The 21341-nt window shown below is 41.5% G+C and overlaps 1 protein-coding gene across 2 annotated transcripts; it reads left to right on the top strand.

The window, feature by feature from the left end:
- Window positions 1-293: 293 nt before the first annotated feature.
- Window positions 294-18725, top strand: oatx (organic anion transporter X). 2 transcript variants are annotated; one of them, XM_084941062.1, is made up of 16 exons: window positions 294-512; window positions 719-832; window positions 925-1092; window positions 1227-1300; window positions 1382-1511; window positions 1616-1719; window positions 1796-1950; window positions 2027-2195; window positions 2291-2414; window positions 2486-2601; window positions 2793-2847; window positions 2975-3134; window positions 3986-4094; window positions 7777-7855; window positions 7943-8070; window positions 18401-18725. In XM_084941062.1, exons 2-16 carry the CDS (start codon window positions 806-808, stop codon window positions 18486-18488), a joined length of 1686 nt encoding a protein of 561 aa, XP_084797188.1. In that variant the 5' UTR covers window positions 294-512; window positions 719-805; the 3' UTR covers window positions 18489-18725. The 2 variants fall into 2 exon arrangements, with proteins under 2 accessions (XP_084797188.1, XP_084797189.1); XM_084941063.1 differs by lacking the exon at window positions 294-512 and having other exon boundaries at window positions 528-832.
- Window positions 18726-21341: the final 2616 nt, after the last annotated feature.

The raw sequence follows: 21341 nt of genomic DNA, 5'->3' as shown, positions 1-21341 counted from the left end.
TATGGACTTTTATTTTGAAATCACAACAGTATGACTAAGATAGCCACAATAAAGTATTTTATTTTGAAAAAAACTAAATGTCTAATTCTTCTAATTGTTGTCTAATTTTTGTGTTCTATCCAGTTTTTCTCTCGCGAGATGTTCAGATACAAACTTATTATTACTGATACATGATTATGTTCCTGTTCCTGATCTTCTGCTCCAGTCTTCCTGTTCTTTATTAAAATACTCGGGTCGCTGTCAGAGCACAGACCGCATTAGTTCTCTGTGGTGGAGTGCTACAGTGTGATCGTTTCCTCCCTGCTGAAGGTGGCTGTTTGGTTGGTGGTGATGTTGGTGGTGACCTTGAGGGTGTCGCCAGTGTCTCACAAACATTAACACAAACACAAAGTTAGGAAAATAGACAGTGTCCTAAAGTCACTGATTAATGTCCAGTCACTCATTTCCTCTCAGTCTGTCTTCTGCCTGCTCCGTCAGTCGCCCCTCCGTCAGCGGGCCGTCCGGCAGCCTCTGTAAGTACTCTGAGTAAATCCTCTTTCTGCCTCTGCATTCTCCTCAGCTGCAGACTGTAATCCTTTAAGAGCTCTTACCAGACTCCATGCAAATATTTCACAATTTTAGACTCGAGAAGAAACTCGGAGCAGTTGTTTTCATGTTTTTCACTCTTTGACCTTTGACCCAAACACCTGCTCAGGTCTGCTGTTTGGTTTCTTGTCAGGTTTGTTCTGATGGAACAAAAGTTCAGATCCTGAGAACACCTGGAAGCACCTGAAGATACCTGCTGCTATTTGTTGTTGTTGCTGAGATGGGATTCGCTGAGCTGCTGGATGAGGTGAGACACTTAAATTCCTCCTATACAAGAAATAACTTCACTGTCCAGGTGTGTAGGGTTAGGGTTAATGTGTTTCCTGTTGTTATGGCAAGGTTGGTGGGTTTGGCAGGTACCAGTGGATCCATGTGACCCTGATCAGTATACCTGGTTTGCTGATGGCGAGTCAGAACCTGCTAAACAACTTTGTCTCTGGAGTCCCCACTCACTACTGCAGCATACCAGCCAATCACAGCTTGAGCAACCTGTCGCACCTTCACCAGGTGACCTGTCAGCCTGACTGTCTACCTGTCTGGGCATTTTAGTGCAGGCACTATGATCCCATTTCTTTAGTTTTCTCAATTTTACTTCCTTAAATCAATAAATCTGGATAGATGAATGTGATTGGTTGTTTCAGGTGGATGAGAAGCAGCTGCTGAAAATGTTTATCCCTCCTGATTCTTCAGGAAATAGACTGGCCCGCTGCAGGAGGTAAGGTTTCCTTCCTTCTTCTCAGTTGTTTAAATAATTAACCTGACCGTCACATCATTTCCTGTTGCACCTGTTGTCCAGGTATGCGAATCCTCAGTGGCAGCTGTTAGCTGCTAACAGTTCCACTAATGTTAGCCACCTAGAGACCGAAGACTGCATTGACGGATGGACCTTTGAGCAATCAGACTTTCTCGCCACCACCGTCTCCGAGGTAGCGGCAGGCACACGACGAGCCTATTAGCGCGCATTGCCACAGATATGTTAATGAGGTCACCTGTCTCTTACCTGTCAATCTCTCACCTGTGTGTGTCACAGTGGAGTCTGGTCTGCTCCCTCCGTCCTCTCAAACAAATGATTCAAACCATTTATATGGGTGGAGTTTTAACGGGAGCCATAGTCTACGGCAGCTTATCTGACAGGTGAGAGTTACCTGTGTATACCTGTTCAGTGTCTCAGGTTAGCAGTGCAATCAGACCCCTTCTGTCTATCTCTCAGGTTTGGGAGGCGGTCCATTCTGATTTGGTCATACCTGCAACTTGCTGTGCTTGGCTGTAGCTCCGCCCTTTCCCCCACATACTCCACCTACTGCATCTTCAGGTTTCTGAGTGGGATGGCGGTGTCTGGGGTCATCATCAACGGAGTTTCCCTAAGTACCCGTCTACCTGGTTCCCTATTTACCTGTCCACCTGGGCACTTGTCTGTCTTCCTAACTGAGTGTCTCCTCAGAGGTTGAGTGGATCCCAACCAAGACGAGGACAGTAGTCGGCACACTCAGTTCCTTCTTCTTCACCTTTGGTCAAATGGTCCTGGCCGGGCTTGCATATTGGCTGAGAGACTGGAGGAAGCTGCAGATGGTTGTCTGTGCACCTAACTTCCTGTTCTTCGCCTACAGCTGGTCAGTCAGACTTAAAAAAAAGACAGTGATTGGTCAGGTGTTTCTCTCTGCTGTCCAATTGGTCAGGTAGTTCTCTCTGTGCTCTGATTGGTCAGGTGGTACTCAGAGTCAGCTCGATGGCTTGTTTTGAACCGGCGCTCTGAGGACGCATTGAAGAGTCTTCACCGAGTTGCTCGGATCAACGGGAAATCAGAGATGATCGATAAGATCACTGTTGAGGTAACGTGGCCACCTGTGTAAAAGTGCAATTTCTCCAATCAGATGCTGAGCTCTGTACCATGTGACTGCAGGTGCTCCACTCTCACATGAACAAAGAGATTGAGTCGGCTCATTCAACATTCACGGTGTTCGACCTGCTGAGGACCCCGGGGATGAGACGCATCTCCATTTGTCTGATGGCCGTCTGGTCAGACATACACCTGCTCATATGCTCACCTGTCTCACCTGCTTACTTGTTTACCTGTTTACCCATTTACCTGTTTACCCATTTACCTGCTCTTCTGTTTACCTGCTTCTTCTATCTGTTTTATGTTTTTTTATTAAATAAAATGAAGCTCCTGTATCCACCTGTACACCTGTGTACTCACCTCTGTGCAGGTTCTCTACTAGTTTTGCATACTATGGCCTGGCGATGGACCTCCAGAAGTTTGGGGTGAGCAACCCGATACCTGTCTTCCTACTTACCTGCTGAAGTTTCAGTACACCTGTTTAAACTTCTTCTCCCATCCTATTGGTTGGATCTACTGTGCTTCCTTCCTGTTGGTTGTTTGTTGTTGCAGGTGAGTATTTACCTGATGCAGATCATCTTTGGAGCTGTAGATATTCCCGCCAAACTGTTTGCATTGGGAATACTCAGTTACCTGGGGAGGCGGGTCTCTCAGGCAGTTTGTCTCTTCTTCTCTGCCACCATCATCTTTGCCAACATCTTTGTCCCCACAGGTACATCCTAATCCTGATCCCGATTCTGAATCTATTGGAGACCCTGGCCCTGATTCTAATTCGGAAACTGATCCCAATCCGTATTCTGATCACAATCTTGATTTAGATCCTATTCCATATCCCCAAATTTATCATAACACTGATTTAGGATTGTGATCCCAAATCTGATTCTGATTCAACCCTGATCCTGATCCAGAATCTGATCCTGATGCAATCTGAACTGTAATCTTAATCCCGATTGTGATACTGCCCTGTTCCTGATTCTACTTTAGATCCCGATTCTAATTCCAATTTGAATTTTTTAAAAGAATCCTAATTCAAATCATGGTCCTGGATTCTGACAACGACCCAATCTGAATTGGAATCGTGATTCGACCCTGATATGAACATAACCCCAATCCATTCCTATTTCCTGTCCTGGATTTGATCATGACCCTGATCTTAATTAGGATCCCAGTCACAATCCTAATGCTGACTCTGATTTCAGTGCAGATTCTGATCCTGGTCTGAAACTAATTCTAATCCAGATCCTATTTCTGATCCTGAATATGAACCTGACTCCGACCCAGAGTCTAATTTTGGATTCTGATCTTTATCCTGATCTAAGTCCCAATCTCTATTGAAGTCTGGGTCTTGATTTTGACCCCAATCCAAATGTGGACCATGATCCCAATTCTAATTTCAATACTAATTCTAATTCCTATCCAAATCTTTGATTCTGGCACTGATCTAGGTCTTTAATCCTAATCCTAATTCTGACCCTATGTCCTATCGTGAACCTGAACAAAATCCTGACCCTGCCTTGAATTCTGATCCTGGTCCTATTCCCAATCCCGTTTCTAACCCCACAGACATGCAGACTCTGAGGACCACGCTGGCCTGCCTGGGTAAAGCTTTCACCTCAGCCTCCTTCACCACCGTTTACCTGTACACCGGTGAGCTGTACCCAACTGTTATCAGGTGATTAAATAAAACCAATGGCTCATATTTAATATTAAATAATGTTAATTTACCTAACAAAAAAACACATATCTACAGGATCAAATTGCTGAAACAACTGATTAATGAGTTTGAGTAATAGTCCTGTTCCGATGACTTCATAACCACTGGTCTGAATACTAAACATCGCAGCTAGGCCAGGGTCATGTGACTCATCTCAATAACTCACTGATAGGATGAGGCAGGTCTCACAACGGTTTCACCCGAAACCTCTGCTAAAAATGACCCACACCCTTTTTCACACCTTGACTCGGGGCTCAGCAAGCTTTAAGACCCAAAGAGCCTTTTGGACCCAGTTTTCACGGAAAAGAAAACTGGGAGCCGCAAATACTTTTTGACATCTAAAACGAAGATAACACTGCACACATTGTTTTTTACCGTTATGCTTTGTATAAACAACTATAGTGTGTTGCTTATGAAATCCATGAAGTGCTACAAAGAAAATGAAATTTTATTTATGTAATGAACACATTTTGAACTCTTAAAAAATTATAACAAAAAAGAAAAACATCCAGGGGAAGGTCTCTTTTAAATTAATTAAAAAGATGAACTTAAATTATCCATGTAGCAAACAAAGACTGAGCCGTCATCCTTGTATCCCCTTTGGGCTTTGACCTGAATTTTAAAAATAACTGGAAAAAAGCACTATGCTCCTAAAAAATGAATAATAAATATTTGCAAAATACCTGCATAAATATTTATTTTGCCTGGTTAATGTGTATGGTGGGGCGTGGTCTGCAGTGCTGCTGCAAGAGAGGTGGTCACACCTGCCTTAAAGTCGGTGCTCTCTCTGCTGTTGTGTTATGTGTCGGACTGTGTGCTGGAAATAAAACCAGTTGCATGCGCACAGCAACCGTGTGTGAAAAGAGGCCAATAAAGAGAAGCTGTAAAGCATGTTCATGTAAACATCATTGGGTCTGCCGTGATATAATAATAATAATAATAATAATAATGATGGATTGCATTTATATAGCACTTTTCAATGGGACTTCTACTCCTGAACCTCTGAACATACTGGTAGGCCGTTCTCGTCAGAAGTAAATGCAAATGAATCTGCCCAGGCATCATTAAATGTTCTATTTTCTTCAGATATGATCTGATGAGAACCTTCAGACATGTTGCCTTGCACTCTATAAACTAAATTACCAGCTGACGGGGGGAGAGCACTGTTGTTTTATTATTATTTAATGCTGACCTATGCTTCCTTATTTTTCTTACTGTGTGGAACTTTGACATTTTGAATAATAATTCAAAGTTATGTTACAAAGAAGTGCAATACAAATTATTAACCTGCTGGCTGTTACCATCACACTGTTTCTATAGTCCACATTATGAAACTTAAATGAGTTATTATTACTATTATCTCTAAAGCACAGTGAAAATGACACAGTCTAAACTGTGTATAAAGTTTGTTTTCTGTTTGTTTTTTCAGTGCAGGAATCAGACTAAAATGTGTTTCTGTTGTTGGGCTTGAACGGCAGAGTACACAGCAAATCCAGCATGTCCAAATTAACACTGTCAGATTTGATTTCAACACTATTAAAGTGTCTGTATGGGTCCACACCAGAGAGTGTTAATTTAACTCTTTTTGGAGAGTTGGTACGTTAACTCTGATTTAGTGTTAAACACTAAATCTATCTGGAGTTGATAATTTAACACTTACTAATGCTAACTAGGTGTTAAGAGTTTATATATTAACTCTCAAAGAGTATTTTAGTTTAACTACGTAAGAGTTATCTTCTAATTAATTCTAAAAAGCGGGAATTTTCCTGTTCTGAACTTCTAGAAATTTCTTTTGGAAATAAACATTTACTAAAAAGACGCAATGGTTTTTGAAAAACATTTATTCTGAACTGTGCACCACAATTTCAAAACATTTTCTGAAAGATGTAACAGTGTACATGTTCTCACTTTCATTAGAATTTTGTTTATCAAAAGGTCTGACATAGGTGAGCTGGTAAATGCAAATAACAGCATTCTCATCACTTAATTCTTCAATACAATATGCATGTCCTTCATTCATCACTTTGTGGAACTTCAACGCACTTCTGCTCTCCCCCATATTCCATCTTCACAAGCATATCCTATGTGGAGATTGAAAAAAAAAAAATTAGTTGACACTAATTAATGACACAAATAATCTGGTAATCAATTGCAGCACAGTAAAAAAAAAAAAAAAGGAATCCTCTTTGAGCCATTACTTGTGTAAAGTATTTTCCCAAAAGACAAGGACACAGGCAACAGGTAATACTGAACTAAATGTAAAACCTCAACCTTTTTCATTTTTACCTAAACCGTGTGCACAAAACTCTGGAGGGATCTAACTGCTAACGTAGAACCCAGTCAGGACATCTGCTACTGCTGTTTGCTCGTTTTTTTTATGGGAGATCGTTTTCAGGCTTCAAGTAGCACCATTATACCAACATTTCACATTCTAGACATTGTTTTAGGTGTATTTGACCAAAAGTTTGACTGAAAATTCACATGCAAGCTTTTTTTCAAGGCTGTGGTATTTGCCGCAAACAATACCTTTCAGCTAGCTAAAACAGAATATTATGCTATCACCAAGCAACATGGCTAATGCCTTTCACACAGCTTTGTCTCAACTCCAAAGAGCCACAGAAGTAAAAGCTAATAATAGTAATTGAAACAATCTTTGAAAAAATGACTTACCAAGCATGGCAAACAACTCAAATATGTAGAGCAAAATGTTCTGAAACGGCTTCACTTCAGCTTCGATTGGAGCCTATGGTGCTGGGGGCGGAGTCTGTGAATTTACTCTATTAGTGTCATAGCCCCTGTAGGAGTTCAGAGTTAAGAGGTCAAGAGTTAATGTTTCCATTGTAACACCTCCAGATTTGACATAGAAACACTCATTTTTAACACTCGGTTTTAACTACTATCATTTTACACCTCAGAGTTACAATAAAAGAATGTGACTCTACTTAGAGTAAAATTAACTCTACTTTTGCAAGAAGACTACTAACACCAAAACATTTGACACTTTTGAATTTGCTGTGTACTAAGTATGAAAATGTGTAATTCTCTTTTGGTTTTTAAATGAATGTGGTATCAGTTTTTATGAAGTTTGCTGTTTAGTTTATTGTTGTTTTTTCTGTTGTGGAGGGTAGAGTTGCTTTAATAATGAGAACACGGGCGTAAGTGTTGCAGCCTGTTCAATCACAAACTTTATATAAACTTTTTCACACTATCTGCGTAACGTGGTGATTGGTTAAAAATAAACATCAGCACATTAAAGATGAGTGCACTGAGCTGTAATTACCAACGGCTAACGTGTGTTTATGAGTCTAATGCTGGTTAGCTTTTGGGATTAGCATGGAGCAGAGCTAACATTAGCTTACACAGGTGAACAAACCCCGCAGATGGTGAGGCTCAGAACCGCGTGGACCTCCATAATTAACCTCAGTGTGTGAAGACGACTCTCCTCTGTTAGCATAATGCCAAACATAAGAAGCTGCTCTTTGAGGACGTGAACTTTTAATTCTTCTTACTCTGATAAGCTAAATGATTTGTTTCCTTGCTACATCATGTCATTTCCTGTTTGCATGTCTGTTTTATGTCATACGTAAAAAAATATAAATGGCAGACATTTAGATCATGTGATGTGTGCCTGTGCTTTCAGGCAGACGGGAATGGGCTTCGTCTCCACCATGGCAAGAATTGGCAGCATGGCAGCGCCCGCCGTCCTCATCCTAGATGAAGTAATGTCACTAATCTAACCGTCCTTTGAATATGATCGAGGTCATCAATACAGGCAAACACTTTACTGATGGGACGACATTTCCCAGGTACTCCCTGCTCTGCCTAGCTTGGTATACGGTGGCTCGGCCGTGCTCGCCGGCTGCTTCGCCTGCTTCCTGCCAGAGACGCTCAACGTGCCGCTGCCTGACACCATCGAGGACGTGGAGGCCAAGTGGTAAGCTACCGGCTATCTCCTAGCTTTACCAGAGCCACCTTCAGGGATCACAGAAAGTGTCAGGGATATATTCCTGAAACTGCTGGATAAACAGACACTCACTCAAGAACGAGATCGCACAGCGCTCTTTGTTGCACTTGCCGCAAGGGAAGTAGCTGCCTCCGAACTACTTCAACTAGCTTCCCTCTGCAGGCTCAGTGTTGCCAACTCCTCAGTAAGGAAAATCGCTATTGGTTGTCCTAAAAGTTGCTAGAAGTTGCTAAATGACGTCATCGCCTAATTTGCATAATTGGTCATGCTAATCTAATTGTAACCTATGTTGTTGGAGAGAGAAATAACATCGTGGAAGAGACATAAAGTGAGTAAAAAACGTCCTAAATGCATTTAGAGTTTATTTAGAACTACAAATTAAATTTCTTTTAGCAATTATTGTTTTTTTTTAATGTCACAATTCCAACCCTGCTCCTTTACCTGGGCTTGGACCGGCAAAAGTGACCCGAAATAGGCACTCCGGTGGAGTTACTTTGTGTGTGTGTGTTTATAAGTAGTTTTAAACCTTGTGATCCACAAAACAGCATAAGAGTAAAAGAGTAAAAGAAGAACTGACTGCGTTACAGCACCCGCTGCTTGTTGAGAGTAAAAGCGATACGCGCTTTCACGTCTTTTTTTAGCGACTTTTTTCTAAAAAAAAAGTCGCTAAGGGGTCTGAAAACTCGCTAAATATAGCGACAAAGTCGCTAAGTTGGCAAAACTGTGCAGGCTGCTTTTATTAGTTACACTCAATGACTGTATAAAACATGGACGACGCGACAGCTCCCCAAAAATGAAGCCAAAACGTCTCTATCGCCCCCTGGTGTCTGGCTGCAGTATAGGTCATAAACCCCGCCTCCTCCATGTTAGCGGATGGGACTGGGGTCAGACTAAAATTAATTTATTCTCCTCAGATAATTTTTTTCCAAAGACTCTTTCTTTTGTTTTCAATAGTTCTCATCACGCTGATTGATGTCCAAGGGGTCTCCTCTCCCATAAGTCTGATTCTAATTCCTACCGCGGTGATGTTAAATTGGGGTGAAACGTCATCATAGCAGCTTTGACTGGCAGCTGCAGTCACGGAGAAACTTGCGTATCTCTGTTCAGGAATAGCAGATAGAGCGCAGGCTCTGAGAGGAGGGCCAGCGTTTACGCTACGAAAACACGACAGTGTTTTAACCTGACAGCCTGAGGTGTTCTTCAGTAAACTGGACTACCCGACTGAAGGACCCGAGGCCCTGCTGCACTTTTTCGGTAAGTTAAACGTGTTTGTACGCTAATCCGTAACTACCGTCCTTAGCTAGCTCCTGAGACCTAGCTAGCAAAGATGAGGACTCGGCTGTCAGGGTTCGTTTAGCTAACCCGTGCAGGTGAATGAATTTACCCTGACTAAAGAAATCAAGAGAAACGCTCCGGGCGACTCAGTCACTAATTACTGTTAATGTACTTTTATTACAAGTATTATACTGTAAAAGCAACAGGCTGCACCCTGCTTCAGCTCATGTGCAGAGCTGAATATTAAATATGTGCAAACAACAGCATGTTTTCAGTCTCTTGCCACATCTGTAAAGCGAGTAACATTTTTTTTAAAAGCTTGTACTTCAGTAACTCCTCATTAATCAGGAAGTATGGATTAAAGTACTGTAGTGTACTGTAATACTGAAAAAATGTAAGAGAAGAACTTCAGATCCTGAGTGTGTGAGGACAGAAAAATCAGCTTTATTTCAATTTTGAGGGATAAAATTTATATCTGAGTTTGATGGTTCTGTTCTCTTTGTGATTACAGGAGCTGCCCTCAGATTCAGACCGCAGCACCACCCAGTGACAGCATACAGATCATCCAACATGTTCACATGTTAACTGCAAAATGAACTGATGAAAACAGTACAAAGGTTAAAGTACCACATGTGCTGTAGTGAAAGCTGCAGCTGTTTTATTGATAAAGTTAAAGACAAAAAAACAAAAGGATTAATCACCCATGTAACTGTGTCACTATACATCAGCATTAACAGGACCTCAGTTTGGTGTTTCACAAAGCTGCTGATCTCAGACCTGCACAGCTTCCATTTTAAACACTTGATGTACTCAGCTGCATGAAGAGCACGTTTGAGTTTCTCTGACACAATTAAATAAAACCTGATGAAGGTCAAAGGTCGTCACTTGTATGTTGAACTACAAACTTGTCATCTGGAATTCTTTCACAGTTTTTTACAGATAGTGTGTTATTTACCATAAAGTGATGCAGAGTTATTCATACCAGAGTAACCAGAGAGGATCATATATTTTTAAATATATAACTTTCTACAGGACTGGATATATTATGTTTATGTAAAAGTCCGGAGCCTCTGGGGAGTATCTGAGTATTTATAACATTACACAAACCAAAGGTCTCATCACAGTATTCATTCCCCAGGAGATGGTTTATCCATCTCCTGGGGCGGGCCTACGGAGGAGTGCTGAAGATTTCCCTGTGAGGGAGCTGCTGGTGAAGATCATGAGTCCTGCTTGATCAATGCCATGAGCTTCAGTCTTCCTGGTGTTTCTTAAATGATGCCTCTCTCAGTGGGTCAACAGAACTTCTGGCACAGGACAGCTGTGATGAAAGAAAGGGAAGAAGTTTCTCCAAACCTCTGGACCCAGAAACCCAGCTTGGTCCTGATGGTCTCCCTCACTAGTTTCTCTCCAGGTTGAATGTAGCTGTTATACATAATATGGATTATTATTAAATGAAAAGAACAAATTAGACTACACTACTGAAACCTTCTGCTGATGTTTTTAAAGTCTCCATGTTACCAGGCTGTAGAGATTTAAACAGTTTTAGATCCATGACACTCACAGTCTTAAATGTCAAAATCTCAAAGGACAGCGTTATATTTTTGATATTAACAGTAACTCTGGGCTTCTGTGGAGTGTGTAGCTGATCTTATTGCTGTCTAAAAATGGATAAAAAAAAACCCATAAGAAGTGCTGAGTCCTTCAATAACACAGACTATTAGAGTAACAGGTGTGTAGCATCACTAACTAGCTAGCAACAAGCCTCCAACACAGTGCGTATGCTAGCGGCTAATCTAGCAAACGAATTAACAACAGAGTGATTTTAGAACTATGAGATGATAAGCTGTGTGTCTTTTCTTATAACAGTGACATGGTTGTATTTACCTTAATTAAACGAGTCGTCAGTCGCGGTAAACCAGCAAAAAACTCGAGCCGCCGGGCTACGTAAAAAGTGTAGGGGGGCGTGTTTGCGGTCACGTCCAGCGGGTATGTGGGCGGGAGCGTTACACAGTCGCTCCACCTCAAGTCACTACTGCACAGACTCTGGCTCCAAATTTGCAAGATGGCAGCCTCCACAAGCGGGATATTTTGGCTTCATTTTTGCACAATGGGAGGAGGCGGGTTCGCGTCGTCCATCTTTTATACAGTCATTGGTTACACTCATGAGTATGCATTTTACAACTACATGTGACATTCCTGAGCAGGCATATCTGAACATCAGTGTCTGTATTCTGTGTGTCTGTGTGTCTTCCTGCCACACAATATATGCTCACAACTGTTAACCACATTTCCTGGTTATCCAAAGGCCATCTCCGCACACCCGTATACGGCTTAATTTTAATGGTTCACCATATACAAGCATAGGCGAGCCCCTAAATAGCTGGGAGTGACCATCCCTCAGAAGATAAAGAAACCAGGATCTCACGTGGAATGTGCCTGTAGTTAAACAGCTACAGCTGATTACCTCCTCCAGCATCATAGATGTGTCGGGGAGGAACAGAAGAATATCTAACCATGCAGTTTAAGGCACGCTTTACACATTTAAGTGCAGAAGGGAGCTAAGATTAACCACAGAACAGAACTAGAAACATAGAAATGTACTTAAAGGTGACAGAACTAGAACTTAAATCACTTCATAAACCCAAAATAAATCACAAACCCACCAAACTCAAACACTGAGTCACAGGAACCATGACCGCTGCAGGTGGTGGCAGTCTTTGTTCTCCGTCAGAGGTCAAAGGAGGATTTGGGTGCCCAAGGTGTAAAAGGAAGTAAGTAAGGTTTATTTATTAAGTGCTTTTTATAGACAGGCAGTCACAAAGCGCTGTACACAAAGGTGAAAATAAACCGTTAGGTAACAAAACCAACGATATGGACCAGGGTCTCAAACTCAATTTAGCTGGGGGGCGCTGAAGGGGGAGTCTGGGTGAGGCTGGGCCGCATCAGGTTTTCCACAAGAAAGGCATTGTTAACAAATTCCAGTCTTCTCAAATCTCTTTGTTTTTTAACACAAAAGATGAAAGATGAAAAATAATTAAACAAATTAAGAATGATTAAGAGAATAAATGAATCTGTAATGAATAAATAAAATAATAATAATACAATTTTTCTACTCAGTGACCTTATGTGGTTTCTTCAGTCTTCTATATCTGCTGTATTCACATTCAAATGTTTGTATTAACAGTTCTTTAACCTTCTCCTGAACACAGAATTATTATTTCAGACATGCACATATAAGTGAAATAACAAGAGAAAAAACAAATCATCAAGTTTTCATGTATATATCTATGTCTGCACATAAAAGGAGCAGGATGAAGTTTACACTTTTCCTGTTCCCACCCTCTATTTCAAATTTCATTGCTTCCAAATCCATAATTAACATGAATGGATCCATACACGTTTCACTATGTACAAGTGTAACACATGAACATACACAAATAAAACAATTTTCAGCACGTAAACAAAAACAACAACAAACTACATGTTTACATAAACTAAGCACCCTGTGTTTAACTTAATCTCTGAGCTTATTTCATATATATGTGACAAACACCTGAATGAACACTTAATCCTGGAGTACTCTGACAATGAGCTATAAAAATGAGGACACAATGAGACGACTCAGTCACTGACAGGAAGATTTCCTATATTCATGCAATTTATTCGTTTTAAACAGGCGTGTGAGTTTTATGTACTTTTCTTGATCTCACCTGTACAGGTGTTGCACACACTAACTCCTCTGACTGTAATACTGTGATATTTTACATTTGTCCTTCAGGTCAGGAGTATTTGGTCTCATTGTGGGGCAAAGACTTATTTGCTGCTTTGTACACTGTGCAGTTCTGAGGTCAACCAAATCTTTAAATTTGAGAATATCTAATTTGACAAAAAGTGGATTTGATGGTTCTCTTGCAGTAGTTTTATTTATCATCCCTATTACTCTCTTTTGCAGAATCAGGGCTTGCCACAGTTGCACTGGTGCGCCTAACTTTTTTCTTAGGCGCACCGGCACAAAAGTTAGGCACACCCAAATTTTTAAACCGCATCTCTTTACACCGCAGTTTTACATGTGCACTTTATTGGGGGGAATTGCTGTCCATACAGACAATATTGATTTATACAGATTCACTAACAATCTTGTCAACACAAAGTTCTTTATTTGGAGCACATTTCTACCAGAAAGATAAGTTAAAAAGTGCTTGTGCTTAAAGTGCTTTGGCTCTCTTTGGCAATATTATAGAAAATGTTAAACTTAATCATCACATCGGCTCCTCTGACGACCTGTTTGCTGCTGCCTGCCACTGAAAGGCAGCGGGGGGAGGGGACACTTGGGCATTTATCGCAACATATAATGTGTTTCTGGACACACTGCTGCTTTTTCAGTGTTCAAAGATTGATGGCTCTGTGTCAGAGCTGGCTGTGAATTTCAGACGGATCAGGCCTTAACAAAAATGTTATCAATCGTTCTTTTCATCTTTTCTTATTACCCACAGCTACATCCACCTCTGTCAGGCCTAGGCTGCTCACTAGGGCTGGGTACCATCACTGATTTGTATAAGCCATTTGATTCGATTCAGTTTTGCCTCAGACAGTCAGAAATATTAAAATTCTGATCCTTTATCAGCACTGATACATGTGAGACTTCATCAGAGGCGTGAGCATCACAGCAGAGGCCTTTGTGTCAAAGTAACTGAGAATAAAACAGAAAAACATGAAGCAGATTTTCCTGGCCTGGATTTTTATAGCAGATAACCTTAAAAATATTCTGCAATTTTGCATAGTTTGAAAAAGTTTAAATTTTAATGTACAATATGAATAGCAGCGGCCCCAAACCTGATCCTTGTGGAACCCCGCACACAATTTTGACTTTATGGCATTTATTTGGGTAAATTGTTTACGGTTTTAAGGTAACCCATGATAATGCCACCCCACTGACCCCACATGTACATAGTTTAAGTTAAAGATTGTGATCAACGGTATCAAATGCTTTTTTTAAATCTAAAAAATTCTGACAGTATATTCTTTGTTTTCAATAGCAATTGTTACTGTATGTATAAACTCCATTAAGGCACGTGTTGTGGTCCTTTTGGGTCTAAATCCATACTGCTGTTCATATAGTACATTGTTTTTTTGATAAAGTCATATAGTCTATTGTAAAATATTTTTTCCAGTATCTTAGAGAACTGCAGTAGTAGAGAGATGGGCCGATAGTTTGTGAGAAGATGTTTATCTCCAGCTTTATATATTATATACTACCTTTGCAATTTTCATCTTATCAGGGAACAAGCCACTTTGTAATGACAGATTACAAATGTAGGTAAATGGTTTCACAATACATCCAATAATATCTTTAATTAAGTCCATATTAATACCACCACAGTCGATTTCTTGGAGTTCAAAGATGTAACTATATCAATAATTTGCTCTTCATCTACACCCCTCAGAAACATTGAGTTTGCTACATTAATAGTTTTAGTTTTAGGAGGGTGTCCAGTTTTTAAAGTTTCTTCAGCCAAGCCAGGGCCAACATCAAGAAAAAAGTAATTAAAACCATTTATGTCACTAGTCGTTGTATTTTGTATGAATGGAACATGGAGAACATGAACTGCTCTTCTGGCTTCTCTTGCCTACTCCTTGCTGCTAGAGACCTGGCAGCGCTTTGCATAGCCGAGCCAGATTTGGCCTGAGGGAGGAAGCAGCTGAGACCTTCAGTATGTCTTGAAGATGATCATCAGTAAGTCTGGACCTGTACTTGGACTTATTGAAGTCCAAGGTGGAGAAGAGCTTTTCGCACAAATATGTGCTCCCAAAAAGGCACATGATCCGCTTGAACATTCGGGAAAGCCGAGGGAAACTAGGGCTCAATCCTCTCAAAAATTGCCCAAGCTGCTTTTCCACTCACCTCCCTGAACTTCGCTTTGAGTTCAGAGTTGCACTGCAGCTCAATGAGCTCCATTTGAAGCACAGAAGAGGCATCTTGCACATCAAAGGAGAAGGGGTCGGAAAAAATGTGAAATGTGGCTCTGTGTGTCTTGAAGTCTGCAAATCTGTGATCAAATTCCTCCTGTAGCCTCAAAATGACATCAACATACTTTTTTTCCTGCATCCACAAGTGCCTTGCATGCTGGGAAATGGCAAAGCTTTGTCTGAGAGAGCTGAGCTTTCCAGAGCGCAGGTTTGTGGAGAATGCTCTCACGTTGTCATAGGCAGCACTGACAAGTTGCCCCTGGCCTTGTAACGTCTTGTTCAGTACATTAAGCTCATGTGTCATATCAACAAGTCCATGAGCCATTTGGGATCAGTTAGCACAGGAACACCAACTCCATCCGTCTCCATGAAGGCTTCACTTCTGTTCTCAACTCAAAGAATCTCTTCAATACGTTTGCCCTGCTGAGCCAACGTACCTCGGTGAAGTCGAGCACATCCCCATATTCTGACTCCATTTCCTCTAAAAAAGCACAGAACCTTCGGTGCTGTAAGCCCCTGGATCTGATTTGGTTGATGCATTTCACAACAGTTTTAACTCTTCTAGTTTTATTTGAAGTGCCACCAGTCCATTTTTCCTCCCTGTCATTGATGGCGCTCCATCTGTTGTTATTCCAACAAACCTTCTCCATGACAATTCTCAATGGCATCACACAGCTTGTAAATATCTGCTGAGCGGTGGTCTGGCCATGCATTGGAATTACTGTGAGCAGCTCCTCCATCACTTCAAAACTGTCATCAACACCACGGACATACATTGGGAGCTGGGCAGTGTCGGTGATGTCTGTGGTCTCATCAAGAGCGACTAAGTATACACTGAAACATTTGGCTTTCTCACACGGTTGGTCATAAATCACAGGTCAGAAATGCGATCTGCTGCGGTGTTGGCAGAAAGGCTGATGTTGCTAAACTGACCTTTCTTTCCCGGACAGACTATATTTGCAGCCTGCAATATGCACTTTTAGACAAATGCACCTTCTGTGAACGGCTTCCCTGCTTTAGCAATCATCTCACTAACCACGTGGCTCCGACTGCTGCATTATTCTCTTTGGTTGCTTTCTTGGAGAAATCTTGCTGCCTCAGTAGATCTGTTTTAAGACTGCAACCCGGTTCGCTCTCTCATCTCCCTGGTATGTTGCATCCACCTCAGCATGTCTAGTTGTGTGATGACATTTCAAACTGTATTCCTTGTGCACTGCAACTTTCTCTGTGCAAATAAGACACGTCGGGGTGCCCCTGTACTCAAAGAAACATTGCATTTCCCACTTTTCCTGAAATTGTTGGTGCTCATCACCAACCTTTCTGTCATGTTTGGGCTGTGTGGCAGGCAGGAATGGACCTAAACGCAAACTCACAGGAATGGAACTTAAACTCAAAAGCACAGCTTTTATGGTGGGAAACAGATCATACAAACAATACAAAACTCAACTGGGAAAAACTAATTATAATGTGCACAAGGAAACACAGGGAGAATCACACACATGGGATGATGCGACACGGAAGAGAGGGAGGCTTTGACATAAATACACAGAAGGTGATGAGGGAAGTGGAAGCACATGGGGATCACAGCTGAGGATAATTACACGTGACAGGACGGGAAAGACACAAAGTGAAAGTGCCGACACCAGACACAAACCTTCAACACAACACGGGATGTACACAGAGGCAACCTGGAGGGGGAGAGAGAACAAGGAGCAGCACATGAACTAACAGAACTAACATCACAATATAAACACAGTTACACAAAGGGAGACACAGAGGGCAACTACATGATAGCGAGCGCAAAAAAGGCTGCTCATGAACTGTTATCCTGTTGTTACAGGAGAAAGAAGCAGAAATGACACTGTGACACATAACAAATCAGCTGTTGTTGATGTTATTTGTTTTGACTACTTTTACATTATATTGCAATATATGTAATGTTCATGTGTGAGGCAATGTAAACAGAGTGATGTAAATAAAAAACATCGACCCACACATTACGGTGCGACCCTATAATTAGTCCGGGTTACCGTGTCGCTATGTGACTGCAGAGTAAATTAGGCTGCATCCTTACTTTTCTTTTATGGCACAGCTTACTTGTATAAATATATATATGTATAATGTCCCGCCGGGCAGCAACTTAAAAAACAACTTTTTTGAAGTGTTGTGAACGCAGCACGCTGGGGCGAATGTCCGCGTGTGCCGAAACGAGGCAGTCAGCCAGGCACAGAAAAGAAAACAGTCCAGGGCAACGCTGTTGTAACTTTCACTCAATGAGAAATGTTTCTCTGCTTGCATCAAGTCCCGCCGATGTCCCGCCCCCGAGATCCATATCCCACCGTGATTGGTAGGTTCGTTCAGCTCCACACACAACACTGTAAAGTGTCTTACATATCAAACTCGTGGGCCGCACTAACATTAAATTTTCATATTAAGGCGGGGGCCAGTTGTGGCCCCTGACACAGACAATACAAAAGGTTACACGTAGATAAAAATGTAAGCTTAAAAAAACAAAACAAGCATTGATCAACAGAAGGCCTGTTTAAACAGAAAAGTTTCAACTGCTTTTTAAAAGAATCCACATTGTCAACCAAACGTAGTTGTGGTGGTAGACTGTTCCACAGACTTAAAGGCTCCGCCCCCTTTGGTCTTCAGAATGTTCCTTAAATGAAAGAAACAGTAGTTGCTAGAAAGCCAATCAGAAACCTGGGTTAAGCACTAGACTAGATTGGACAGCCTACCCAGCTGATGAGGCTTAAAGGACATATGCAGCTGAATGTCATCGGGATAGAAATGATACGAAAATGATAGAGGTCAATCTGATGAGTTTTCAAACCCAAAGGGCCATCTCTCTCCATTTACTCCATTATTAACGCGAACTTGTGTGAAAAAGTACATTCCAGTTCTGGTACCTAAATTAGCTTCAGTGGCTGTGTTAGCATCACTAGCTGTGTTAGGTTAATTAGCTGTGATGCTAACATCCTACTGTTGCTCTCTCATAGACTGATCAATCACCTGATAATTAAAGATGAGTAATCACATGTCTGTCTTTGTAAAGGTCTGGCAGACGCAGCGCCTCACAGCAGGAGTGTGTGGCTTTAAAGGAGCTCAAGGAAGCAGAAGAAAGTGGCCTCAATGCGCTCTGACCAACAAGACGCTGCCACATCACACCATCAGGACCAATCAAAAGGGGACTGACTGTTGACCAATCAGGTGTTTTTAAGATACAGACCAATGAAGATATCTAGAGTAAATTAACTGGTGATTATTGATTGATCTCATGTAATTGATCAGATCAGAACAGCAGACAGTGATGATGATCAATGATTAATAACTCTCATTATTGTTGTATTGAACCATCATTAATAAAGATGTTAATCTGCTCCTGAGTTTTGACTATCAGGCTTCAGGAATGAGCTCCTGTGTGAGAAGCTCTTCCTCATCAATATAAATTTAATATTAATATTACACCAGCACTGCTGGGTAAGATAAAGTTTTTACTACAGGGCAAAAAAAGATCCATTTGATCCACTCTGACTGCTCACCTGAGCTAAACTAATTTGGAAATGGAAGTGGTTCTTATATAGTGTAAGAAGCTTTATTCAACTTATTCAACCTCAAGCTCTTTTTCTATGCTTACGTGTTCTCTATGTAACAGTGACACTGTGATGCATCCATCGCAGAGAAGCTCGGGGTTAGGATCTTGCCCAAAGATATTTGGCATGCAGACTTGAGCAATCAAAGATCAACACACCAACCTCCTAATTAGTTGATGACCTGCTCCACTTCCTGAGCTACAACCACAAAAGCCATCATCAGTGGAGCTGTGATAGCACAGGTCAGCATGGCAACAGGTAAACAAAGAGCAAAGTGTCCATGAAGACGTCAAACCGTGACATTCATTGAGTTTAACCTGACTGGACAAAACACCCCTGAAAAGTGTGCAACAGGCAGGTGATGAGGGTGGTGGAGGTGTTGGTCAGACCCCCTGAGACTGAGTCAGGTGGTTTCCAGAGGACATTTAACGTTCAGACATTAAAATTCAAACTGTACCTTTTAAAAGTGTACTGGCTGAATCTCAATGTGTGAAATCATAATCGAATGTAATCAGATTACTTTCAGACTGTCTGCAGCTGTTTTAAAAGCTTAGGCTTGATAAAGATAAGATAAGATACCTTTATTAGTCCCACAAGGGGAAATTTCATAATTAGCCATAATTTCATAAGGCTGCCGACCTATTGCACGCAATGGCGGCGCCATCTTACCCTCCGACCATACATACATTACACAAACATCACATGGGGAAGACAGGTCAGAGAGGTATAACAATGGAAAATGCACCACATGAGGAAAGATAAGGAGAAAAAAATAAGTCCCCCCAGACTGAGCTCCAACAGGGAGATCAGTTTGAGAACAGAAAAAAACACCTCTGCACATGAAAAAACACCAAAGAAACACATGACAAGCAGCAGGGGTGGGTAAAGGGTGAGAGACAGCCAATGAAGACAGTACATCCGGGCCTGCAGCCTGTGCGCTGGTCTCCTTGATCCACCGTCAACATCGGAGGGGAATAAGCGTCGAAGGTGTATGAGGCACAAGGCTGTGAAAAAACAAAAACAAACCTCAACCTCAACAAACTTTATACTGTACAGTAAATACAATAATACAGAGAAAACCCCAACAATCAGACAATCACCTAGCCAAAATGCTGCAGCAAGAGTCCTGACAGGGACTAGAAAGAGAGAGCAGATTTCTCCTGTTTTGGCTTCCTGTTAAATCCAGAATTCAAAATCCTGCTCCTCACATACAAGGTCTTAAATAATCAGGCCCCATCTTATCTTAATGACCTTGTAGTACCATATCACCCTATTAGAGCACTTCGCTCTTACACTGCAGGCCTACTTGTTGTTCCTAGAGTATTTAAAAGTAGAATGGGAGGCAGAGCCTTCAGTTTTCAGGCCCCTCTTCTGTGGAACCAGCTTCCAGTTTGGATTCAGGAGACAGACACTATCTCTACTTTCAAGATTAGGCTTCAAACTTTCCTTTTTGCTAAAGCATATAGTTAGGGCTGGACCAGGTGACCCTGAATCCTCCCTTAGTTATGCTGCAATAGACGTAGGCTGCCGGGGGATTCCCATGATGCATTGAGTTTTTCCTTTCCAGTCACCTTTCTCACTCACTATGTGTTAACAGACCTCTCTGCACTGAATCATACCTGTTATTAACCTCTGTCTCTCTTCCACAGCATGTCTTTATCCTGTCTTCCTTCTCTCACCCCAACCAATCACAGCAGATGGCCCCGCCCCTCCCTGAGCCTGGTTCTGCTGGAGGTTTCTTCCTGTTGAAAGGGAGTTTTTCCTTCCTACTGTCGCCAAAGTGCTTGTTCATAGGGGTTATTTGATTGTTGGGTTTTTCTCTGTATGTATTATTGTAGGGTCTACCTTACAATATAAAGCGCCTTGAGGCGACTGCTGTTGTGATTTGGCGCTGTGTAAATAAAACTGAATTGAATAATTCCACACCAGCCTATCAATCAACCAAACACCCAGACAGACGTTTAACTCATTTGAAAGCCTGATGCTTAGCCTTGTCCATGCCAGCTGTAAAACTCAAAAACCAGTCTTATTCGTTATCATTTATTGTCCACCTGGGCTTTACACAGTCGCTGTCTGATTTCTCAGACTTTTTATCTGATTTAGTGCTCAGCTCAGATAAAATAATTATTGTGGGTGAATGGTACTCATGGCCATTGATCAGTGGTTGTTGATCAATGGTCATGAGAATTTGCATACTAATGATCAAGGAACTGACCTCCCAGCCCATTGTTCCATCAGTGGTGCTGGTTTCAGTCATTTTGGAAATGTACTGTTTATAAGATTGGAAACCTGCAGTCAGCTGAGACTGAAGACGTCACCTGGATGAGTGACGAAACGTTTCTCCCACTGAAAACCTTACGTCCAGATGAACAGAATCAACTTTTGGGGAACCATTAGAGAAAA

The sequence above is a fragment of the Perissodus microlepis genome, chromosome 10 (genome assembly GCF_051167445.1).
Source record: "Perissodus microlepis isolate ML-2025 ecotype Zambia chromosome 10, ASM5116744v1, whole genome shotgun sequence".
Classification (NCBI taxonomy): Eukaryota; Metazoa; Chordata; class Actinopteri; order Cichliformes; family Cichlidae; genus Perissodus; species Perissodus microlepis.
The sequence above is the reverse complement of the archived record's forward strand: the minus strand, read 5'-3'. Positions and strand labels throughout refer to the sequence as shown.